This window comes from Vipera ursinii, assembly GCF_947247035.1.
Source record: "Vipera ursinii genome assembly, chromosome: 3".
NCBI classification, from domain to species: domain Eukaryota; kingdom Metazoa; phylum Chordata; class Lepidosauria; order Squamata; family Viperidae; genus Vipera; species Vipera ursinii.
In genome coordinates this window covers 141097462-141121206 of record NC_139516.1, presented here as the reverse complement: position 1 = coordinate 141121206, position 23745 = coordinate 141097462, and the positions used below count along the sequence as shown (strand labels likewise).

The following is a 23745-nucleotide window of genomic DNA, read 5'->3' as shown; positions in this document are numbered from 1 at the left end:
ATAACTAACCAGATTATCTGACCGTATGACCAGGGCTGCATTCATATTTCAAATTACATACCTGCATGTACCTGCAAGTACTCTATCAACATCTTTTGCAAGAAATTGCTCACAATTATAATTTACAGGGCCAAAGATAATAACACCATTTTAGTGACAATGAATATCTTCAATAGTGTCCCCCACCCATCCCCCAACACTCCCCCCTGCAATAATCTGGTCATCAAATAGTAGAAATGAATAGGAGACTCATTTATAATGACCAGCCTAATTAATAATCACTTCTTCCTACAAAGAGCTTAAGAGATAAATGCAAATAACAATTTTGATCAGATCTACAGACCTTAGCTTCCAGTTTGCAATGGAGTGTTTGGTTGGACAACCAAGGATGTTTTAAAGCTGCACCTGCACTAATTCTCCAGCTAAATAGGAAAGAACAAGGTTATTGGGTGATATGTATACAGGAACGTTTAATACCAGAAATATTTAAGTCTGATATTTGCTTGTATGTTTGTGTTTTAAGATGAGGGTCTGATGCAGCATCAGACAGCTTTAGCCTGAGATTTGAATTTGGGGGGAAAAAAGCAAAACATACTTTCAGAAACGGTGTTCTTAAGCTTATCACTTATGGCAAAAATATAGGTTCATTATTCAAGTTCTTCATTAGTAAGCTGGCCAATTTCATTCTGAATGAAAACTAAACATACAAGTCTTCATTTCAGGATATGTATGTAAATTAAAGTGTCCATCTAGACCAGGGGTCTTCAAATATGGCCCTTTTATGACTTGTGGCCTTCAACTCCCAGAATTCCTCAGCCAGGCACCCTGTATAAGGAATTTTGGGAGTTGAAGTCCATAAGTCATAAACAGCCAAGTTTGAAGACCCCTAATCTAGGCTAATTTTCATTCATACAAATTTTCATCCATCTTCTGGTTCCTATACAATCCCATTTGGCTCCAGAATTTCCATTGCTAAGTAAAACAATTGTTAAATGAGACATGCCTAATTTCACAATCTTTTTTGCTAAGTGAATCACAGAGTCATTAAGCAAATCCTGGTTCCCCCATTGACTTTGCTTGTCAGAAGTCAGCTGGGAAGATTGCAACTTGCGATCACATGACCCCAGGATGCTGTAACCATTGTAAATACATGGCAAATGCCTGAATTTTGATCCATGACTCTGGGAATGCCGCGATAGTTGCAAGTCTAAGGATCAGTTGTAAGTCACTTTTTTCAGTGCCGTTATAACTTCAAATGGACACTAAGGAACTGATTGTAAGTTAAGGACCACTTGTACATCCCTAATGAGTGATTTCTGCAATTTCTTTTCCCTAGAACTTTGCAGCTTTTATGGTGTTCCTATTGGGCCAATTCAGTCACCATCATGACTAACATCAGTCACCACCACGCCTTCAGGATTATTAATTTAAAAAAAACTGAGTAATACTATGTAACTAGTATCTAACTATTAATATGCACCTTATACTAACCTGTTAATAAAATGCAGTTTTCATTTTTGGCATATCATGAATTTGTTTTAGTTCTTGTACATTTAGCAGTAATGTAATTGCGTCAAACATGACTATTATTTTTGTGTATCAGTGTGTAGCAATGGAATTGAGCAGACAACGTATTAAAAGCAAAACATTATAGGTGTGTAATTACCATTTTTCTTTGATAAGAAGCTTAGAGATGAAATCTTTGGCTTCTTCAGACACATTGTCAAATTCTCCGTCTTCAAAGTCCCACCTACAAGCCAGGATGTTATTCAAAGTCTCATTATCATCATCACCCAGAAAAGGAGATAATCCAGTAACCCTATAGGAAGGGGGGAAAAAACCAAACAAACCATGGTCATTAAGCATAACATAACATTTTTGAACTGCCCGTCTCCCTCAGAGAAGGACCCTGGACGGTATACAATAAAAACATTAAAATATAAAAACAGCATATAAGAATTATTTTTTTAAAAAGGAATAGAATCTAAAAGGAGGCAAGGTTGATTGAACTCTGCTTAAGAAAAGTAGATAAAAGGTGAAGGGTTAGGGTTCTTAGAGTGCCAATCAGCCCCACAGCTGCTGTGCCTTTCTGGGTTCCCCACGTGAAGCTTCAGAGCCATGTTTTAACTCCTTTTCGGAAGGCCAGGAAAGGGGGAGGCCTGCCTCTCTCTCTCTCTCTCTCTCTCTCTCTCTCTCTCTCTCTCTCTCTCTCTCTCTCTCTCTCTCTCTCTCTGTGTGTGTGTGTGTGTGTGTGTGTGTCTGTGTGTCTGTGTGTGTGTGTGTGTGTGTGTGAGAGAGAGAGAGAGAGAGAGAGAGAGAAGTCCTTACCACCCCCTGGCTCCAACAGGAAACAAGTAGTAGAGTTCACAGGTGGCTGGCTTTAATAATGGAATGTTCTGGCATGCATTTATTCACAGGAACAACAAACAGTTAGCCTGGGAGCAATCTCCTCCCAGTGCCTTACATATACGTTTCCCAACTGGCTCCACCCCCCACCCACCTAACCAACATCCGGTGTGTGAAGTAATATGAGCAGCAATGCAGAATGCCCTACAGGCTTCCATCTCTCTGCTCTGCTAAGCCGTTCGTCGGGACACACTGCAGGCACCTGGCTCCCTGGTATGTCACTGCACCAATCAGCTGCTCATTGGGACGCGCGGCAGGCTTCCAGCTCCTTGATGCCTCCCTGCACTGAACAGCGGTCCGGCCGGCTGGTCGTGGATCCGCTCAACTGTTTAGCAACCGTGTGTTCTACCAGTCCAGGTAAGGGGGGAGGGCAAGGCCGTCGCTGGCCTCCTCCCAGGCATTGTCTGTGTCCCCCTCCCCGTCCCTTCAATGTCGAGTCCACGGGGCTGGACAGTGTGTGGGAATATTCCACAAGGAGGGGGCGACAGCAGAGAAAGTTGTCTTCCTGGACCCTGTCAGTCAGAATAATTTAACTGATGGGGTCTGCAACATGCTTTCCCTATGTGACAGGGTTTCAGGAATCTTCTCCAACACCAACATTCAAAAGCATAATTTTGTACTGCTTCTACTTCTAACTTTTTGCTTCTTAGAAAGCAGGGGGTGTCAAATTGCCAGCCTGTGGGCCAGTTGCATCATGCGGAGACCGCGTCCATCCCAGCTCTGACAATGTGAAAAAAAAGTGTCGATACGTCACAACACGTCACGTGACATGGCGAGTTTGACACCCATGTTATCAAGTGTCACAGGGAATGTGATAGCTTGCGTGACTATGATGGTTGTAAGTATAGACATATCATGGCATCTGAACATGTTTTCCAGGGTCTTCATTCCTATTCCATCAAATGCTAGTTTGCAGTGTATTTCTTGAGTGTTGATTTATTTTATGGTGGATAGTAGATGCTAAAAAGTCATAAACTATCACCGTATCTTCATTTCAATTCTAACCCTCTGTGGTCTCTGCTGTCATTAGTTTGTTCTTCTTTCTATTTAATCTTAGTCGCATTTTTTTCACCCTGCTCCTTGCCTTTCATTACTAGAGGCTCGAGATCTTTGCATTTTCAGCTGTTACTGTAAGGTCATCAACACAGCACTAAAGGCTGTGATTTTAAGATTTCTGCCTTCAACATCGCCATTTTTCCCCCTCTCTTCTGCTCTTTATTTAATTTATTTAATTCATTTATTTAATTGAATTTCTATACCGCCCTTCTCCCGAAGGACTCAGGGCGGTGTACAGGGCAATAAAAGCACTACATACAAAAGTTAAAAGTAATATTAAATTAAGTTAAGCCCTAACAATAAATAATTAAAAATACCCCAAACCCTTAAACCAGGCCGGCCTGTTCAAATAAATAGATTTTCAGATCACGGCGGAAAGAGCGAAGGTCGGGAGCCATCCAGAGCTCAACTGGTAATTGATTCCATAGGGCTGGCGCACCCACAGAGAATGCTCTCCCCCTGGGGGCCGCAAGCCGACACTCTCTGACCGAGGGCACCCTGAGGAGGCCCTCTCTGTGGGAGCGCACAGGACGAAGGGAAGATGACGCCAGCAGCAGGTGCTCCCGTAAGTAATCTGGACCCATGCCATTTAGGGCTTTATAGGTCATCACCAGCACCTTGAATCTCACCCAGAGGGCAACTGGAAGCCAATGCAGCTCGTGGAGAAGAGGTGTTACATGGGAGTATCAGGAGACCCCCATCACAACTTGCGCGGCCGCATTATGCACCAGCTGTAGCCTCCGAGTGGTCCTCAAGGGCAGCCCCATGTACAGAGCATTGCAGTAGTCTATACGAGAGGTCACGAGCGCATGAGTGACTGTACGCAGGGCATCCCAGTCCAGATAGGGTCGCAACTGGCGCACCAGACGAACCCAGGCAAAAGCCCCCCTGGTCACAGCTCCTACATGGTCTTCCAAACTGAGCTGTGAGTCAAGGAGGACACCCAAGTTGCGAGCCCTATCTACGGGGGGTAACACCTCACCCCCCATGGTTAAAGATGGAATGGACCGAATTTCCCGAGATGCCGAAATGTACAACCACTCGGTCTTGTCGGGATTGAGCCGAAGCCTGTTCCTCCCCATCCAGACCGAACCGCCTCTAGGCAATGGGACATCACATCGAGGGCATCACTGGGGTGGTTTGGGGTAGAGATGAAAAGCTGGGTATCATCAGTGTACTGATGATACCCCACTCCAAAACCATGAATGATGTCACCCAGCGGCTTCATATAGATGTTGAACAGGAGAGGCGAGAAGACCAACCCCTGAGGAACTCCACAAACGAGAGGCGTCGAGGCCGACCACTGCCCTCCTGTCAGCACCGACTGCGAACGTCCCAGGAGGTAGGAGGAGAATCACTGGAGAACAGTGCCCCCCACTCCCAACCCCCTGAGATGCCGCAGTAAGATACCATGGTCGATGGTATCGAAAGCCGCTGAGAGGTCTAATAGGACTAGGACAGAGGAACAACCCCTGTCCCGAGCCCGCCAGAGATCATTCACCAGCGCGACCAATGCCGTCTCTGTGCTGTACCCAGGCCTAAAGCCCGATTGGTACAGGTCCAGATAATGAGCTTCCTCCAGGAACAGAGGGAGCTGATGCGCCACCACGCTCTCAACAACCTTCGCAAGAAAGTGAAGGTTGGAGACTGGACGATAGTTATTCAAAATAGCCGGGTCCAGGGCAGGCTTCTTGAGAAGAGGCCTCACCACCGCCTCCTTCAGGGCGGCAGGAAAGCTACCCTCACTCAAAGAAGCAGTTATCACTGCCTGGAGCCAGCCTCGTGTCCCCTCCCGAGCCACATAGACCAGCCAGGAGGGGCACGGGTCCAATAAACACGTGGTGGAGCTCAGCTTCCCCATGATCCTGTCCACATCTTCTGGAGTCACAGGGTCGAACTCTTCCCAGATAACATCACCAAGACTGTTCGTGTCACCTCTGTCAGACTCTGCCCAGTCGGAGTCCAGACTAGCCCGAATCTGAGCGATTTTGTCCGCCAGATGTTGACTAAACTCCTCGGCATGACCCAGCAAGGGCTCCTCCCTCACCTCCTGATTGAGGAGGGAGCGGGTCACCGTGAACAGGGCAACCGGGAGATTATCTGCAGACGCGATAAGGGCAGCAAAGTAATTAGATAAGACCTTGTAGAGGACCTTAGTCGCAATCGGTCGGATTCAGACCCGCTGGATCTCCAATAGCTCTCTAGGCCCCATCTCCGACGCTTCATCTCCGGGAGCTCCACGGAAAACCATGGAGCCCACTGGGATCTGCGCCGGGTCAGGGGCCGCATGGGTACAACAACAGTCAAACTTCATAAGCTAACATCTTTGTATACTTTACAGTCAAGCTTCATAAGCTAACATCTTTGTATACTATTTTGTGATATTTGAGTTAGTCAAAGAAGTTCACCATGATTTTTGGAACTTGACACAAAAAGAAACCTAAGGATATTCCAGATGAGAATTAGATAGACAGATTAGATAGATAACCTTTATTGTCATTTTTTTTACTGCAGGCACAATGGCACACATTAAAAATCAAATTTAGTTGCTTGCTCTCAATGTGTAAACATGCATAACACACATTTAAACATACTATATACAGCATATGTCTAGACCTACACCATTACATATAAGTAACGTATAAATATTAATCACTATCCAACTTGAATACATAACGGAAGGAGGAAGCGTTAGAGTTCACAAGGTTAATACTGTATGGAACAAAGCTGTGACTGAACCTGGATGTTCTGCCTCGGATACAAAGGAAGCATCCTCCCAGAAGGTAACAAGGAAAACAGGTCATGAAGAGGATGTGTAGTGTCCCAGACAATCTTACAGACCCTGCTCAAGCAACGCTTATATGCTATGTCCTGGATGGAAGGGAGGGAACTGCCAATAATCTGTTCAACCATCCTCACCACACTCTGCACCGCCTTCCTATCTGAAGTGGTGATGCTTCCAAACCAGACTGTAATGCAATATGACAGGAAGCTCTCAATCTTCCCTCTGTAGAAAGTGGTAAGGACAGGGGAAGGAAGATGTGTTTTTCTCATCAGTCACAAAGTATTATGCCATCAATCTTTTCTACCTAACAGATTCTCTAGCATGGGGAATAATGGAAGGTGTTCTCAGAACATCTTACCCTCCTTGCTGGAGTAAGGTCATCTCCAACCCTAGTTACTTTCCATAAGGGCTTAAAGTCCTGGCTCTTCCAGTTGACTTGAGGCTCCAACGGAGGGGTTTCACATTGGGGGTGATTGATTAACAACAGATCCCACCCCTTCTCTTCTCTTCATACTTCCCTCTGTCCCCATCTTTTTAGCTAGCTTGATTTTTTTTATATAGTATTGTACTTATATTATTTGATTTTATACAGTTTTATATTTTAATATTGTAAGCTGCCTAGAGTTACAGTGGGTTAAGATGGGCGGCCAATAAATTTTAAAAATAAATAAAGAAAATTGCCATTATCGTTATTTGTCCTCATCCAATAAAATTCCATGTCCCAATAAAATTATGTGACTGCACAATAAAAATTTTATCTGGAAGCGCTCGCAATCCTAATATTTAGAATTTCGTTCAACTTACAACATGTAGGCAATGACACCAATGCTCCACATATCAGTAGGAAAAGATACAAAATCATAGTTCACAACTTCAGGAGCAAGAAATTCTGGAGTGCCAAAGTTGACCTTAAGTTTTTCCCTTGGTTTGTATCTATAGAAACAAAACAGAAAAAAGAATCCATGGAAAACAGTAGCAGCAAATACGACTTTTATAGCACATAATAATACTTCAACAATTTTTCTAGCTAGGAATTATAACTTTCCTAGTAGTCACCATCAGGGGGTATTAAGGTGGGGAAGATTTCTTTAGGATTTCAAGTATCTAAGAGGGAGAATTTGATCAGGTTATTTAGCAGATGTTTTTATTGATGGGAGAAGTTGGAGGGAAGGATACCTTGGTTGATAATACCAAAGGCTGCTGAGAAGTCCAGGAGGCTCAGAATGGTTGCACCATCCTGATCCTCCCATAAGTCATAAACCAATGTTCTTTCAGTGCTGTGCTATGTTCTGAACCCAGATTGAAAAGGTCTAGAAAATTCGCTTCATCCAGGGTTCTTTGTAACTGCGAGAGAAATATGTTCTCAACAACCTTCCCTCAAAGAGAAGGTTGGAGACTGGACAAAGGTTCTCCAATACTGTTGGGCAGTGCTTTTTTTGTAAAAGAAAAAGGTGCCGGAACTCACACATGTCATACAACCTGCCTTGCCTACCCTACAAGGTTCCATCCAAAAAAGGTGCCGGAACCCCGTTCTGAGCATTCTATGAGAAAAAAAGCCCTGCTGTTGGGTCTAAGGATGGCCTCTTGAAAAGGGCTTATGATTTAAGTTATGATGTTAAATAAGTGCCAATCGAAAGTGGTGAAGGCTTTCAGAATGAAAGGCTCACTTTGATGACTTTTACCCATGATTTTGGCCTCATTTGAACATGTCACTGTTTATTGTACCAGCCTCCTTCCCCCTCCAATAAGAACAAAAATTCACTGGCTCATTCTTTTGTTGTTTAAAAAAATGACAGAAGAAACATACAGAACTTTTCTGTGAAGATTTCAGGTCCACGTTCTGCAGGATCTAAACTAGAGCAATGTTATCCAAGGTCAGCCCTCTTCTCTTTAAACTAAAGACACTTCCCTTCTTATTTAACCTGGTTTGTCCCCAAAACATGGCATTGAACTGAAATAGATTTCAATTTGAGAAAATGAGAGCTGCTGACTATTTGATTAAAACAACATACCTTCTTGCCAGCCCAAAGTCAATAATCTTTATTTGAAATGCCGCTCGATTCACACACATGATATTCTCAGGCTGTCAGAAGAAATAAAAGTGCACATTTATGAGAAACGGTGAATGAAATGCTCTAGGATCTGGTGTTAAAAATACACCAGAGCTTAAAAATACGCATCTGGATGCTGTTGTTTTATAGCAGGTTAGGCTTTGTGGATAAATCAAACTATAATCATGTGGTATTTGAGGCTGGGAACACTCCACCAGAGCAGCAATTCCCTTGTGGTGGAATTTCTGTTTGACAGAATGCAGAAATTTGAGATAAAGAATTCATTAGTGAACTTTCAGAAAGGAAATGAAAGCACTTTGGCTGGTTTCAGGACATCAGGGAGTGTAATTTGCAGCCCATTGTGTGCTGATATTGGGGTATTTCAGAAAACATTGCTTTAATAATTTTTCTGTGCAGTTGAACTTCTTACTTTATTCTTCAACAAACCAAATATGACGGATTAACACAAGGTAAACTTGTGAACTGCGCAGAAATTAATTATTAACTAATATTAGCTATTATAGGCGATAAGAACTATTGTAGATAAAGAGCTAACTTATTCAAATACTGGTTCCATTGGTTCTGCTTCATAAATTAATGTTGGACTCAAACTTTGAAATGTTACTTACAAGTTTAGCTAGACAACAGTTTCCTTTGTGATGCCAGCCTTCAAACAATAACCCCTCCCTTGGAGTTCCTTCCCCTCCCCCCAAATTTACAAATATTTACAGAAAAATAAGTCATGAACATCTATATCACAGAAATACTCCAAAGTAAATTCTGGGCTGAATCCCCAAACCAGATAAGATACAGATTTAACCAGATTTTCACTCAGTTACACTCATAGAACTAAATATTCCAACATCTGATAAAAATACATAACTAGATAATGTAGCAAATTGGTATTTCAATTAAGCAATTTGGTAATTAAAAATGACTTTATCCAATGAAATAAGAATCAACAAAAAGGAAAAATTGATATTGTCCCTCTTTAAATCCAGACTTGGTGATTTTTGCAGAGAGGTTTGGCAGGAACAAAAATTAGATTTTTCTTTGGCCACAGGCAACTGAGTTTTTCCTAATGGTTTTAGTGTTGTAGAAGTGAAAATAGAGTGACGTTCAAGTAACATAATATGCATTTACTCTCACCAAGTTATTCAATTATTTGGGATCACATTCAGCAAGCTAAGTAGCCAAATACATGGCTCTGATTTAGAGACAACCAAGGCACTGGATGCCTAAATAAATAAATGTTTACAATGCAACAAGGCCCAATAGCTTCTCTTCCTAGAGGAAGATAACTTCAGGGACAGTTCTTGATTCAATGGAGAATATGGTTTGACATCTGCTACCATCAAATGTATGCCTCGTAAATTCCCATTGTTTATAGAAAGTTGATAGAACTTTTGTCTGATACTACCACCAGCAGCAGAGTTCTTCAGGTTTTGGGGTTCTATAATTCCCCCAAAAGGGGATGCGGTGGCTCAGTGGGTTAGGAAGCTGAGCCTGTCGATCAGAAGGTCGGCAGTTTGGCGGGTCGAATCCCGAGTGCCGCGTAGCAGAGTGAGTGCCTGTTACTCGTCCCAGCTTCTGCCAACCTAGCAGTTCGAAAGCACATAAAAAATGCAAGTAGAAAAATAGGGACCACTACGGTGGGAAGGTAACAGTGTTCCATGCACCTCTGGCATCTAGTCATGCCAGCCACATGACCACAGAGACATCCTCGGACAAGCGCTGACTCTTTGGCTTTGAAACGGAGATGAGCACTGGCCCCTAGAGTCGGAAACGACTAGCACGCATGTGCGGGGGAACCTTTACCTTTACCTTTAATCTCCCAAAGGATTCGAAATGTCATTAGAACATCATTAAAAAGGCGCGCAACAAAGAATGTTCTTTCTGAATCAAGAAGTTCAAGTTCAGACTGCCCCAGGAAATGTTGATACAATTCTACAGAGAAATTATTGGGTCCATCATTTGTATTTCTATAACTGTCTGACTTGGTACAGCAACCAAACAGGACAAGTACAGATACCAACAAATAGTTAGGAGTGTGGGGAAAAAACAGTTGCAACCAGCCTGACTTCCATAGAAAATCTGCATATACTGTGGGTCAGAAGGAGGGCTGAGAAAATATCTACAGATCCCCTCACATCCTGGACATAAATTGTTTCAACTCGTCAGGATGCCGCTGTAGGGCATTGCATGCCAAAACAACTAGACGCAGGATAGTTTATTCCCTCAGTGCCATCACTCTACTGAACACCTAATTCTGACAGAACTGTCTTACATCTAAGTATAATACCCATGTTGCATGGCTATCGTATTATGGTTGCCCTTCTCATCTTCAATACTACCCGTCTTACTGGTATCATTGTTACGATTATTATTACTCTGTTGCTTTGCATGTACACTGAGAGCTTCTGCACTGGAGACAGGTCCCTTGTGGATCTAATCACATGGCCAAATAAAATATTCTGTCCTATCATTCATCTATCCATCCACTTGATCTCTTGCCTTAAGAATTTAGGCCACGATAGGAATAGTTATTTTCTTAGTATTAGCAACTATCCTTTTCCGCTGTCCAGAGAGCTACCACACCAAGAAAAGGAAGGAATACTGCAGAACAGAGAGAAGATTCAAGTTGCCTAACATTTGAACTTCACTTTGCTTTTCAGCACTATGGCATGCTGAAAGACAGTGTAGTACAATCACAGCAAACAGGAGACAGAAAAGTTGTTCCCCAGTGCAATTGATCTTACGGCAGGATGGATCATTTTAACTGCTTTCTTGTGGCCCTTGGACCTTCTTCTAATTCACTGAAATGTGGTGGATTACTGCTAAAACAATAGTCCGCAGCCTGAGTAGATGTTCTAACCATTGCCTACAAGTTCTAAGGATAAAGGACAATCTGGGTTCTAAAATTCTGTCCCCACTCCTAATATGCTTTTATTATCTGAAATTTGAGTCTATTCATGATACTCAGTGCTCCAAATCAAAAAGGGTCATCAACTGCTATCATAATACTGAATTCTAAGATGTTCAGTCTAGTATATACTTTTTTTTTGCATAGGAAGTACAACAAATGCACCGCACCTTCAGGTCCAAATGGAGAATATACATTTGATGCATGTACTGAATCCCTTCACAGATTTGTTTTATGAATAAGATGGCTTCCATCTCTGTCAAGTTGGAGTTCTCATCAAGAATCCGATCAAACAGTTCTCCTCCTTCCACACTGAAAAGAGAGACAGATAGACTTAATTCGTAATTCAGTCTGCTGAAAATTTCACATTCAAGAACAATATTCTCCAACCTGGCATGCTCCACATGTCCATACGATCTAGGATTATAAGAAAACACTAGAATTGGGAAGGCTGGTCAGAAATGTTTGTTTCCCATGTGACTATGTACATGCAGACATAGACTCTCATAAATTGGCTACATACAAAACAAACAAACTGCAATGAATCTTTCAGGATTTGGTTATTACCTGATGTAGAATATACTTTTTGATCGTAATTCCAAAACAAATTGTCAACAGCTTTATTTTTATTGAAGGTGGAGTATTTCAAGGAGTGAATGTCAAGAGATTTGCAATAAGCTAAATGTACAGTTTTCAGTGAGTAAACAATTACTGGAGATCATAGATGTGCAGAAATCTAAGTATGGCATTTATTCTCCAAATGGTGAGGTCTACCTTAGAACTCTTCAGGCAGAGACAGAGAGAGAGAGAGTTTAAGAATAGTATGATCCTCTAGTGCACTAATGATATACTTCAGTAGTAAAGCACATGCTTTACATGCAAAAGTTGAATCCCTGATATATCTAAGCACCTTTCACTGAAAATGTTGCCAATCTAGTTCATACTTCCAACATCACCCTCCCCTTGTCAGGTTGCATGTAAAAATTCAAACACCCCAATCAAATTGTAGTATTTCAAAACATCCATATTCAAACAGAAGTGGATCCAACCTCTACATGGTTTCCAATTTTGAATCTGTAAATACCTGCACTGAATAGCAATAAGCAATAGCACTTAAACTTATATACCGCTTCACACTGCTTTATAGCCCGCTGTGAGCAGTTTATAGAGTCAGCATATTGCCCCCAACAGTCTGGGCCCTCATTTTACCGACCTCAGAAGGATGGAAGGCTGAGTCAACCTTGAGCTGGTGAGACTGAGACTGCTGAATTGCTGGCAGCCAGCAATCAGCAGAAGTAGCCTGCAGTTCTGCATTCTAATCACTGCACCACCGCGACTCAGAAGTAGTAAGTACGGATAATATTGATCCTAATAAAAAAATTGCCTAAGTGTGAATGTAGAATTTTTTTTTTCTTTCCAAAACTTAACTTCTGTTCTGTCACTATGTAATCTCTATAAACCTGTTCCAGGTTAAGTATATTAGAGGAAAGTGGAAGATATACTGTAGGATGGAACTGAATAAGCTGTGTAAACTATAGATGTTGTCTACATTCTCTATACACCCATAAAAGATAACGACAGTTGCTGTGTTTAGCACATTGTTGACTGAATGGAGAATGAGGAGAATCTCATTAATTGCTTTGGCTGCAGACATAGTTAAGAAAGAAAAGCAGAACAAACATCTAATTGATACATACTATTCCATAATAAGGACAAGATCATTTTTTGATTCAAAAGCATCATACAGCTTAATGATGTTCATGTGGGTCAATTGATTCATTATAGTAATCTCATTTTTCACTTCATCCTGCAAAGAAAAAAAAGAAAGAATATTGTTACATTTGAGGAGAATGTAGCAAAAATCTTAATGCCATCTTTAGTATTGTTGATTTTCCTGTCTCCATATATTAGTTAAACTCTTAAAGCTCCCTTTTCCAATGTAATGACATCCCAAAGTGCTGAACCTCAGCTGGTGGAAATATGCACCCCCGATATTCGAGTGGCAACAAAATTTATACTTTGCCCAAGTCTAAGAATTCAAGAGCAACTGCATTTGAAGAAGAAGCCATGACTATCATTCTTTAGGTCTCTATTCAGATAGGCATTGCCTCTGCTTTGTCTGCTAAGCTAGATGGACTTTGAACTACTAAGGCATCTTTCTAAAAAGAAAGAAAGAAAGAAAGAAACCTGCTTTATATTGTTGATCAAGTGAACTGTCTATAATGGTTAAACTAGCAAGCTGAACACTGATGCTGTTCCAGAACAAGATCAGAGAAAGCAGTTGAGGTGTGGAAGGATGAGGAAAAAAAATATCTTAAGGTCTTTACATGAAAGAGTAGGAGAGAAAGGTATAAGAATTAAATCCTGGGTCTTGCTTGCTTAAAGAGATTGTTATGTACTGGGCTTGTGGTACCTCACCACGTGCGTTGCTGGAGAACTAACGGTTCTCCAGCAACCCAGACAGGACGTCTCCGGTCCTGCAATTGGTCAACTTTGGGAGGCAAGCATGGGTTTAATCTGATTGGTTGCTACCAGAGGGTCTGGCTATATATTGTGGCGGGGTGCACCCAAGTTCTTAGTACAGTTCCAGCTTAATAAAATAATGAGTTTCTCTGTACTCAACCGTGTGTCTTCATTCCTGCTCATCAGAGCCCATGACATAATAGAGATGATGATGATGAGGGAGAGAGAGAGAGAGAGAGAGATTCTGTGTTTTGCAGCAGGCTGATCTTCAGAGCATATGCAGTTTCTTTTTTGTCTAAAATGCGATGACATATCTAGGAGAAGAATCAATCTTTTGGGCTTCTGTTATTCCCTAGTTCCTAAGAATAGGATTAAGTTTCCAGAATAATGGAGAATTACAATTTGGGCTGACCTAAGTTCTGATAGTCTCTTTCAGCTTGAATTAACTCCTAGAAATCTCATGGGGACATTTGTTTTTGTTTTTTTCTTGACAGCAATGTAGATCTGGCTTGCCATTGCTGCTAAGTTTTTGTTTTTTACTACTTAAATCTAGTTTATAGCATGGTATTCCTATGTGGTTTCCCACCCAAGTACACAATATGTTTGACTTTCTATTCCAAAGCAGAGCATTGAGGAACTTTGCAATGAACCTTTGCAAGAGCTGAGAAAGTGGAATAAGATTTTCTTCCTAAAATAATAATGTGAAAGAAATTACAACACTCTCCCTTGATTTGTGGCCTCTGCTTTATAGATCACCTAAATTGATGTTGGGAGGCAGGGGGGGAGAGATTAAAGTGAAGATTTCAAAGGCTGCTCTTCATACAAATAGCTAAGATCTTTATATCACACAAAAAGCATATGAGTCCATCTGCAAAAGTTTGTCCAGGTGAAGCCAACTCAGTAGATAACAAAGCCTACACATTGCTATAAGGCAGGGGTCTTCAAACCCAGCCCTTTTATGACTCATGGACTTCAACTCCCAGAACTCCTAGGCCAGCGTGCCTGCCTGAGGAATTCTGGGCATTGAACTCCATGAGTCATAATAGGGCCGAGTTTGAAAACCCCCTGCTATAAGATGTTATTCAAAGCCCACTTACCTTTTCCTTTACACTCCTGGCTTTTATAATTTTGGCTGCTAATTTGAGACCTGTCTCTTTTTCTTCACATTTATGTACCTGGCCAAACCGTCCACTAGAGAAAGAAAAAGAAAAAAAGCATACCGTATATACTTGAGTATAAGCCGACTCGAGTATAAGCCGAGACCCCCCCATTTTCACCCCCAAAAACTGGAAAAAGTTATTCACTCGAGTATAAGCCGATCCGCCGTTCTGCAAGCCTCCGCCGCCGGCGGAGGCTGGATCCGCGCTCTGCAAGCCTCTGCCGCCAGCAGAGGCTCGATCCGCCATTTTGCAAGCCTGAATACACAGGAATACCCTGTGTGGCCACGGCTCTCGGGGAAGCCCTGGCTGTCCGCTTCCTCGCTCCACGCTGCCATTCGGGGCCCGCACGTTCCCCGGGCAAATCGCGGCGCCCAGCAGGTGAGGAAACACGCCCGCTCCAGTCGCCCCCCCTTCCCTCAGGAGACGCGAAGCAAGTGACCGCCCGGAGCTTACCGAGGACTTGTGCGCGGCCGAGGCTTCGGTGCTTCCAGGATCGCGCGCACCTCTCCCAAGCCGCCGCCGTCCGGAGACCTGCCGAAGTTTGGGGAGGTTTGGGGAGGTGCGCGCGCACCTCCCCAAACCTCCCCAAACTTCGGCAGGTCTCCGGACGGCGGCGGCTTGGGAGAGGTGTGCGCGATCCCGGAAGCACCAAAGCCTCGGCCGCGCACAAGTCCTCAGTAAGTTTTTTTGTTGACTGGAGTATAAGCCGAAGTGGAATTTTTCAGCCCAAAAAGTGGGCTGAAAAATTCGGCTTATACTCAAGTATATACGGTAATTGAATTCAGCCCTCAGGTGACTTTTCATTTCATTTCTTTTGAAGTTAGGACAGTCCTAGATTAGGAGAATCACTTGCCCTGATCCTACAAGGCTGATCTTATATACTTGTTAAAAGATTACAATAAAAGTTTTAGGACAGGGGTCTTCAAACTTGGGCCTTTTATGACTTGTGGACTTCAGCTCCCAGAATTCCTCATCCAGTGTGCCTAGCTGAGGAATTCTGGGAGTTGAAGTCCACAAATCATAGAAAGGCCAAGTTTGAAGACCCCTGATTTAGGAGATCAACATGATTGGTCCTATTTCCAGAAGAGAAACAAAAAAATGACAATATCCAGGCTTTTGGCTGGTCCCTGCAGTAAACAGGGCATTGGACAAAATAGAGCTTTAAGACTAGCAGACTTTTTGATGTTCTCAGCCTTACTTCTCGTGAAAGTGTCATGCTTTGAGGTAGAATTTAGAACACTCATTCATTTTTAGGACAGGTTAGGATAGACTATTTATTTGTATTGGGAATCAATTTGTTTGATTGGTAATAGCAAGGATTTCTTGAACTGGAAGACACTCAGCTCCAGAAACCATCAACTCTCTGTTCAGTCTTCCATTTAAAATACGTAATCCATTGCTATTCTGGACTAGGGTGGTTAGCTTATTGCTTTATCCAAATAAAACTACTACTTGATCTGTACTGTAGTAATCTAGGACAGTATCGAGGGGTTGGTCTGATTCCTTTAAGAGATTCTGCACTGAATGAACTATAATTGTGACTCAACTTACCCTCCCAAAACTTCATTCTTGAAGATGTGATAGAAGCTACTACTCCCAGCTCCTTTTGCTCTGATGATCCTGTGATCAAAAGGAGCAGGCATTGATGGTACTTTATCTGTAAATGATAAACACAAAATGCCACATTCAATGTGAACTAATGAAATGAGAGACATATATGGTTATGTGGGTATGCATGCCTTTGAGTTAGATTTTGTCTGCTGGCAACTGCCTGGACAAATCCCTGCAGTTTTATTAACAAGATTTCAGAAGTAGTTTGCTATTGCCTACGTCCTAGAGCTGAGAGAGAGTGACTGGCCCAAGGTTTCTGCCTAAGTTGGGTTTCTGCCTAAAGTGGGATTAGAACTCACAGTCTGTCGGATTCTGTCCTGCTGTCTCAAATTATTTTTCAGTTTTTGTTCAGGTGTTAAATGTAACGAGCAACTTCAAACCACTATTTCCCTTTGTTTGGGTTCTTAGTCCTGTGCACTGTTGCAGGATGGCAGCTTTTGCTTTGAGTGTGCAAAAGATTTTTGTGAACATTGTTTTCTGGAAATCTCAAGATCTGGCTTGGGACAGGATTCCACAAATTCTAACATGGGTTGATTCTGATTTGGTAGGTCCTAAAAGAACTTTGGAACAGTTTGAAAATTTGAAAAACATTATGCTGGTGACATAGAAATACAGGCTTTTAAATACAGGCTACCTATTCAGCTTAATAAAGTCAACCTTAATTGTATCCAAGAAGCACGAACATGGGAACAAAGAAGTGAAATTATAAACTGACATCTTAGGCACCAGAAGAGAAGTCAAAATGGATTGGATACTTTCAGTCAGTAAAATCATACTTTTTATTCCCAAGGACATGAAAAACAAGATGAAACAGCTTTGCTTTTATAGTTAGGAAGAGCATAGTAAGCATGTACATAGAATGAAGGCTACTGCTAAGCTTGTAAGCCGCCCTGAGTCTTCGGAGAAGGGCGGGATATAAATGGAATTAAAATAAATAAATAAAATAAATAAATTGTACTTTGCTACAATGTAATAAATGATAACATCAACCAGACTTCAAGGGCAATCCCTTAATATGACAGTCTTTTAAGTTTATGCTCTGACCTCCACGGTAGAAAAATAGGAGCTTGATGAGTTTTATTATCAACTTCAGTTTGAAATCAAGCGCTCCTGGTGACTGGCGACGGGAATGTCAATACTGGAAATATTAAAAAGGAAAATGTAGTTGGATGGTATGGCTTAGGAAACCAAAATGAAACAGGAAAGCGATGTATCAGTTTCTGCCACTCCAATGAAATCTTCATAGCTAGCACTGTTCAAACAATAAAAATGATGCCTCTGTAAATGGATATCACCAGATGAAGTATAGAAATCAAATTGACAATATGATTGCTAAAAGGAGGCAGAGGAGCTGAATTATAGCATCATAAACGTAGCCAGGCACAAATCATGTGGAACAAATCATGAACTGCTCATGAGCTAGTTTATTTATTTATCTAATAGATTTTTTTATCTCGCCCTTTATTACTTTATAAGTAAGGTAGTGAACATTCTTAATACGGCTCTTCCTATTTCCCCCCCCAACAATAATATTGTGGGGTGGTTTGGGCTGAGAGAGACTGACCGGCCCAAAGCCACCCAGTTCCAAGTCAAGCTAAAACATCAAAGAAGCCAGTAAGTTTCTACAGTAGGATCTTGTACATATACCCGCCATTTTCAAGGAGAATATCAGAAATCACACTGAAATACTGAGCCTCAATGATTAAAAAACCAGAGGATCTATTTATCTATTTATCTATCTATCTATCTATCTATCTATCTATCTATCTATCTATCTATTTATTTATTTATTTATTTATTTAGATTTATATACCGCCCTTTCCCGAAGGACTCAGGGCGGTTTACAGGGTATTTAAAAGAAAATCAATACAAAAGTTAAAACAAAATTTAAAAAGATTAAATGAAACCCTGAGAAAAATAAAAATAAAAACCCAGTTAAAATTAAAAATTAAAAAATTCTCAGCCTGGGCCAGAGAGCTCGAAGAGCCAGGTCTTCAGGTCCCGGCGGAATGAACGGAGGTCGGGGGCGGTCCTAAGTTCCGCGGGCAGCTGGAGTTATGAATGAACTTGAAGAAATTGTTCACAATGAATGTGAAAAGAGGCTGCAAAAAAAAAAAAGGAAGAGAAGAAGCAAACTGGGAGAATTCAGAAGAAACTCTGGAAATTGCCAAGAAAAGACAAGCAAAGTCAAAGAAGACAAAAAATCTCAGGAAGAGAGAGCACTTGATGGAGGAGCCATGAAAGTCTTGGAAAAAGATACTAAAACGCCATGAGTCCCTATACCTACAACCACGACAACTGAGAAACTTAATGTAAATGAAAGTTGGGTTTTAAAGAAGCAGGTTTGGAAAAAATATTGATATTTCTGAACTTTTGGTGTTGAAGAAAACTGCTGAGGATACTGCGGACAGCCAAGAGCAGAAATCAATGGATCATCAAGCAAATCAATCTAGAGTTCTCCCTCGAGGCACAAATGACCAGATTCAAATTATCCTAATTCAGATTCATTATCTGAAGGCCCAGCTCTCTGCAAAAGGCTGCAGTGCTGGGAAAGATGGAAGGAAAGAGAAGAGGACAAACAATAAGGAAGACAGATTCAGTTTGGGAAACATGCAAGAATAGGTTAGCTCAGTGGCGTAGCGTGGGGGGTGCAGGGGGGGCCGGCCGCACCGGGCGCAACATCTGGGGGGGCGCGCTCGCACTCGCAGCTCTCTGCCCCTGCCTGGCTCACTCACTCTCTCTCACTGCAGTGCTGGCTGTGCGAATCCGATCCGAGCCGCCGGGTCACCGCCCACTGTGGAGGGGGGGGGTGCCAGGCGTGCGGTGCGGTTAGGGGGCGCAAATTACTTGCCTTGCCCTGGGTGCTGACAACCCACACTACGCCACTGGGTTAGCAATAAATTGTCATGGAGCAAATCTAGCGATAGGAGCTGAAACAACTTGGTGGCACATTTAAGTAAAATTTAATTTAATATTAAAATAACTTGCTTCTTTTTCTGTATGTCTAGCAAAGCCCAAACCTTATAAACTGGCAATCAAATAAACCCATAAAAAAGTTAATGACAAGGATAGACAAAAGAACAGGTAGCACGACAATTTGTTTACTTTCAAATGGGATTTTCAACTGGTATAGCTAACAATCCAGGTGTTATTCTTCTGTTAACAGAACAATTTAGGCAATGAAATACAAATGCATTCATTTTGCTTGCAATTAGTATATATTTTATATATTTTTAAAGCTGAGTTGTACCAATTATCAAATTATCCTCCTTTGAAGGTTCTTGCTTCACTTTGATCTTGTTGGCAGCTGTTGATTTAGATGGGAATATTTTTCCAGGTAAGGCAAGTTCGGTTGTTTTTGGCTTAGCTGCTTCTTTTGGTTTAAGTCCACCACTGGCCTTTGCTACATCCACTCTGCTCTTTTTGTTGATATCTTTGGGAAAATGTCCCTCATTTACACGACGCTTGCTGCTGAGGGTTTGCTCATCTTTCAGAAGAAATAAAGCTTTTTCATTTTCTTTACGCCTAGATGAGAAATTGTAAATTATTCCAGTGTCATCTTTGGAACATTGTAGAGAAATATAAACAACCCAAATTATCAGAAGCATTTGTTTTCAGAGCTCATGGTTGATCAATGAATACATGTATTATTTTATTTTATTTTATTATTTTATTCAATTTATGGAGCTGCCCATTTCACGTATTTGATTCTGAGTGGCTTACAAGATTAAAACACAAACAGTGCCAGAACTAAAAAAATAATCCTGCAATCTATATAATACAACCAAGAGGAGAAAATAGTCAATTTAGGTTAACAATAACAGTTTTATGAGTTTTGCGCCACCATTACAGTATCTGATCCCTAGGCCAGATGGGCAAAGCCAGGTCTTCAGGCCTTTTTTGGAAGGCCAGCAAGGTTGCAGCCAGTCTGACCTCTGAGAGAAAAGATGTTGCATATGGTGGGTGCAGCAAAGAGATAAAGGCTCCCCTCTTGGCTCCAGTCAGATGGCATTTCCTTGTAGATGGAAGCCATATCATGACTCTTCTGTTACTCATGATGGGACAAGTAAATGTAATTGGGGAGAGTCAGTCCCTCACATAGCCTGGCCTCATATCATGTGGGAATTTGTAGGTTATCCAACACCTTGAGCTGAACCTGGAAGCAGAGTGGTAGCAGTTTGCAGATCAGAGGTATAATATGCGCAGAACTATCCAGCAAGGATCCAGTACTAAGCAGAGTAGCAGCATGGGTCCAAGGGGGGTGGTCAAGGGAAAGCCCAGATCCACAATTTCAGCCGTATTTCAGGAGAAGGGACGAAATGTCATCACACTTAGGGTGTTTACTATGGGGGAACAGGGTAATAGTGCCAGAGAAACTTAGAGACAAGGTCGTCTGCGAATTACATGAAGGGCACCCGGGTATCATACGCATGAAAGCCCTGGCCAGGAGTCACCTGTGGTGGCCAGGGTTAGACAAGGCAATCGAGGAAAGGGTAGCAGGGTGTTATCAATGCCAGAAGTCTAGGCCACAACAAGCCCACACACCAGTACACAGGTGGGAGGCGACAACACAACCCCTGGTCCCGAATACATATAGATTATGCAGGGCCTTTCCAGGGCCAGACATTCTTAATAGTAGTAGACAGCTATTCCCGGTGGTTAGAGGTAGTGCCTGTTAAGAGCATGACGTCAGCAAAGACAATACAGGTCCTGAGGGGACTCTTTGCCACTCATGGGTTACCTGACGTAGTTGTATCTGACAATGGCCCTCAATTCACATCTACTGAATTTCAGGATTTCCTCAAGGCCAACTGGATTAGGCACGCAACATCGGCACCCTTCCACCCCTCCAGCAACTGATTGGCAGAAAGGAACGTGAGGACAACCAAAGACGCACTGCACAGGATTATTGTTGGGCACTGGCCCAGTTTTTGCTGGCACAGCACACAACACCATGCACAGCAATGGGGAAAAGCCCAGCGGAAATGAGGTGGGGCAGGAGACTGACAACCAAATTAGATAGACTCCACCCAGATAGGATAACAACTGAAACTGAACAGGACGGCTCGGCCAGATCATTGAGCATTGGGGATTTAGTGTGGGCCAGGAACTACGGCCAAGGGGATAAGTGGACACAGGGAGCGGTAATAGACAAGCTGGGACTGCTATCGTACATCATAGAGGGGGAAGGGGAACGCCAGGTCAGGAGACACATTGACCAACTCAGGAAAAGGGCCCCTGAGAACACCCCACCGGCACCCAGAGAGACTCAGCCGTCGCAAAGCCACACACACTACGAACCACTCCCATATCCAACGTCTACACTCCAACCTAACCCAATGGGCAGGGCCGGACCAACAGAGGCCGGATCACCAAGGTCCACTACAAGGGGGTCAAAGTCTACAGAGCCAGCCACAGAGCCAGTGCCAAGGGATCTCACAGGAACATCGCAACCAGTGGGGCACCAGCAGAGGGGGGAGTTGCAACAGACCACAAGGCCAATCCAGGAGAGAGAGACTAGGCCGGACAGTCCACCAGGGAGATACCCTGTAAGAGAACATAGACCTCCGGCATATCTAAGGGACTATGTAAGGAAATAATCAAAGAGACCTTGGAGACCTGGGTATTAGGGGGTCCACAATTGGGGGGAAGGGGTGTTCTGTACACAACTGCACAGCCTCGTGATTGGCTAATCCAGCCGGCGGGAATTCCTGGACACCGGGTTGGGTGCCTGAGGCAAGGCGGGAGGATTCCAGTCGGCAGGTTGGCTAGCGTCTGGCACTTGCCGGACATATAAGCAACACAGGGCCATGTGGGTCCAGTTCTACCACATGCAACTAGAATAAACAGTCTAAACCCTGAACCGTCTCCGTGTTATCTGTCGCCCGACCGGACACAACACTTGCGGCAACTCACATCCCGTGATTCCCATTTGCGATGGTTTCCCACAAGAAAATGGGAAAGCTGGAAGGGATGGTCAGAATTCACTTGGATAAGTTCCCCTCCTCCAGCCTTCCTGCACTCCCATGACCTTGCACTATTCATCCCCTGGCCGTCCTGCATTTAATTTATTTATTAAATTTATATGCTGCTGATATCAGTGTTGAAGCAACTCTGGGCAGCATTTAAATGTATATTCCTATCCCCCAGACTTTGTGCGCTCTTATGTGACCTACACTGGGCCTCCCAAGACGTTCCCCTGGCCTCCCCAACTCTCCTATGGCACTTCTGGATTCCTTATCTGAAGCTCTCTGTGTCCTGCTTAATGACCGACATGTCCAATGGCAACCAAGACTGCCAGGATTGTGGTTGCTAAGAGTTGCGATCATATATCATCACACAGTACATCACTTAGAGATGGCAATCCCAATCTCAATTGCTGTCATAACCTGAAGACTAACTGTGTACATTTTCACTGGTAATATAAATGGCAGAGTGTTAGAACAGGAATAAGTCTTGTGAGAATATAAGAAAAATCTCCTCCCAGCTAAATTGGAAACCTTAGGCAGCAAAGTTCTTACCATTACCTCACAAGCTTCCACAATATATTGGGCTCCTCATTATATGTGTGCACAATCTATTATGGATTCCATCTAACTTAGAGAATATTTTCAAGGAAGATGGTCTTGGTTGAACATAACCATTCTATTTCCCTCCAAAAACTTAAAGTATGGTATGTAGTTCTTCCCTCCTCTAGAATTCAACACCTATCGAGCAATTGTTATTACTGGATTTCATTGTGGACAGGAACATTAAGTCTTTCTATCAATTTCATTAGTAACACGTCAACATTTCCATAAGACTGTTTTCTTTGTTGTCCAAAAGTTCTAAATTAACCTAACCCAACAGGAAGTTTTCTTATGCAAGTTTTGTCTTTCTGGTTTCAATGAGATTGCAAAATAAATAAATAAATAAATAAATAAATAAAAATTCTTGTACAATAAAAGCCAAGACTTGAGAGGATTATAAGTAATGTAAGACAAACATTTGGACCAAATATTCTACAGTATGTTGAACAAGTTTTGTATTATCAACAATTAGAAAAAAGGGAAAGTTGGATATTGCGTTCTTTTTAACACAGAATATCAAGACCAGAAGGCCAACACTACAAAAAAGTGTTTGTAGAGGCCTAATAGTCCAAGTCTTGTTTAATGCAGGAAATTCAAAATAAGAACATTCTAGTCAGATGGCTAACCTGTTTCTGCTTCACAGCTTTTATTGAGGGTATACCTATAATTACATCAAGGAATTAATTCCTTTGTCGAACTATCCCCAAATTCCATACATTTC

At 42.3% G+C, this 23745-nt stretch overlaps 1 protein-coding gene across 1 annotated transcript in view; it reads right to left on the bottom strand.

Annotated features, from left to right (window-relative positions):
• Positions 1-23745, bottom strand: part of MYLK4 (myosin light chain kinase family member 4) — a gene marked incomplete at its 5' end in the record, with an annotated part of 46358 nt that overhangs the window by 5795 nt on the left and 16818 nt on the right. Inside the window, 9 exons of the mRNA XM_083358174.1 lie at positions 344-422; positions 1667-1819; positions 7052-7180; positions 8260-8330; positions 11392-11533; positions 12919-13028; positions 14782-14875; positions 16396-16501; positions 19706-19980. Coding sequence (XP_083214300.1) covers positions 344-422; positions 1667-1819; positions 7052-7180; positions 8260-8330; positions 11392-11533; positions 12919-13028; positions 14782-14875; positions 16396-16501; positions 19706-19980 — 1159 coding nt within the window. The remainder of the gene's footprint in view (positions 1-343; positions 423-1666; positions 1820-7051; positions 7181-8259; positions 8331-11391; positions 11534-12918; positions 13029-14781; positions 14876-16395; positions 16502-19705; positions 19981-23745) is intronic.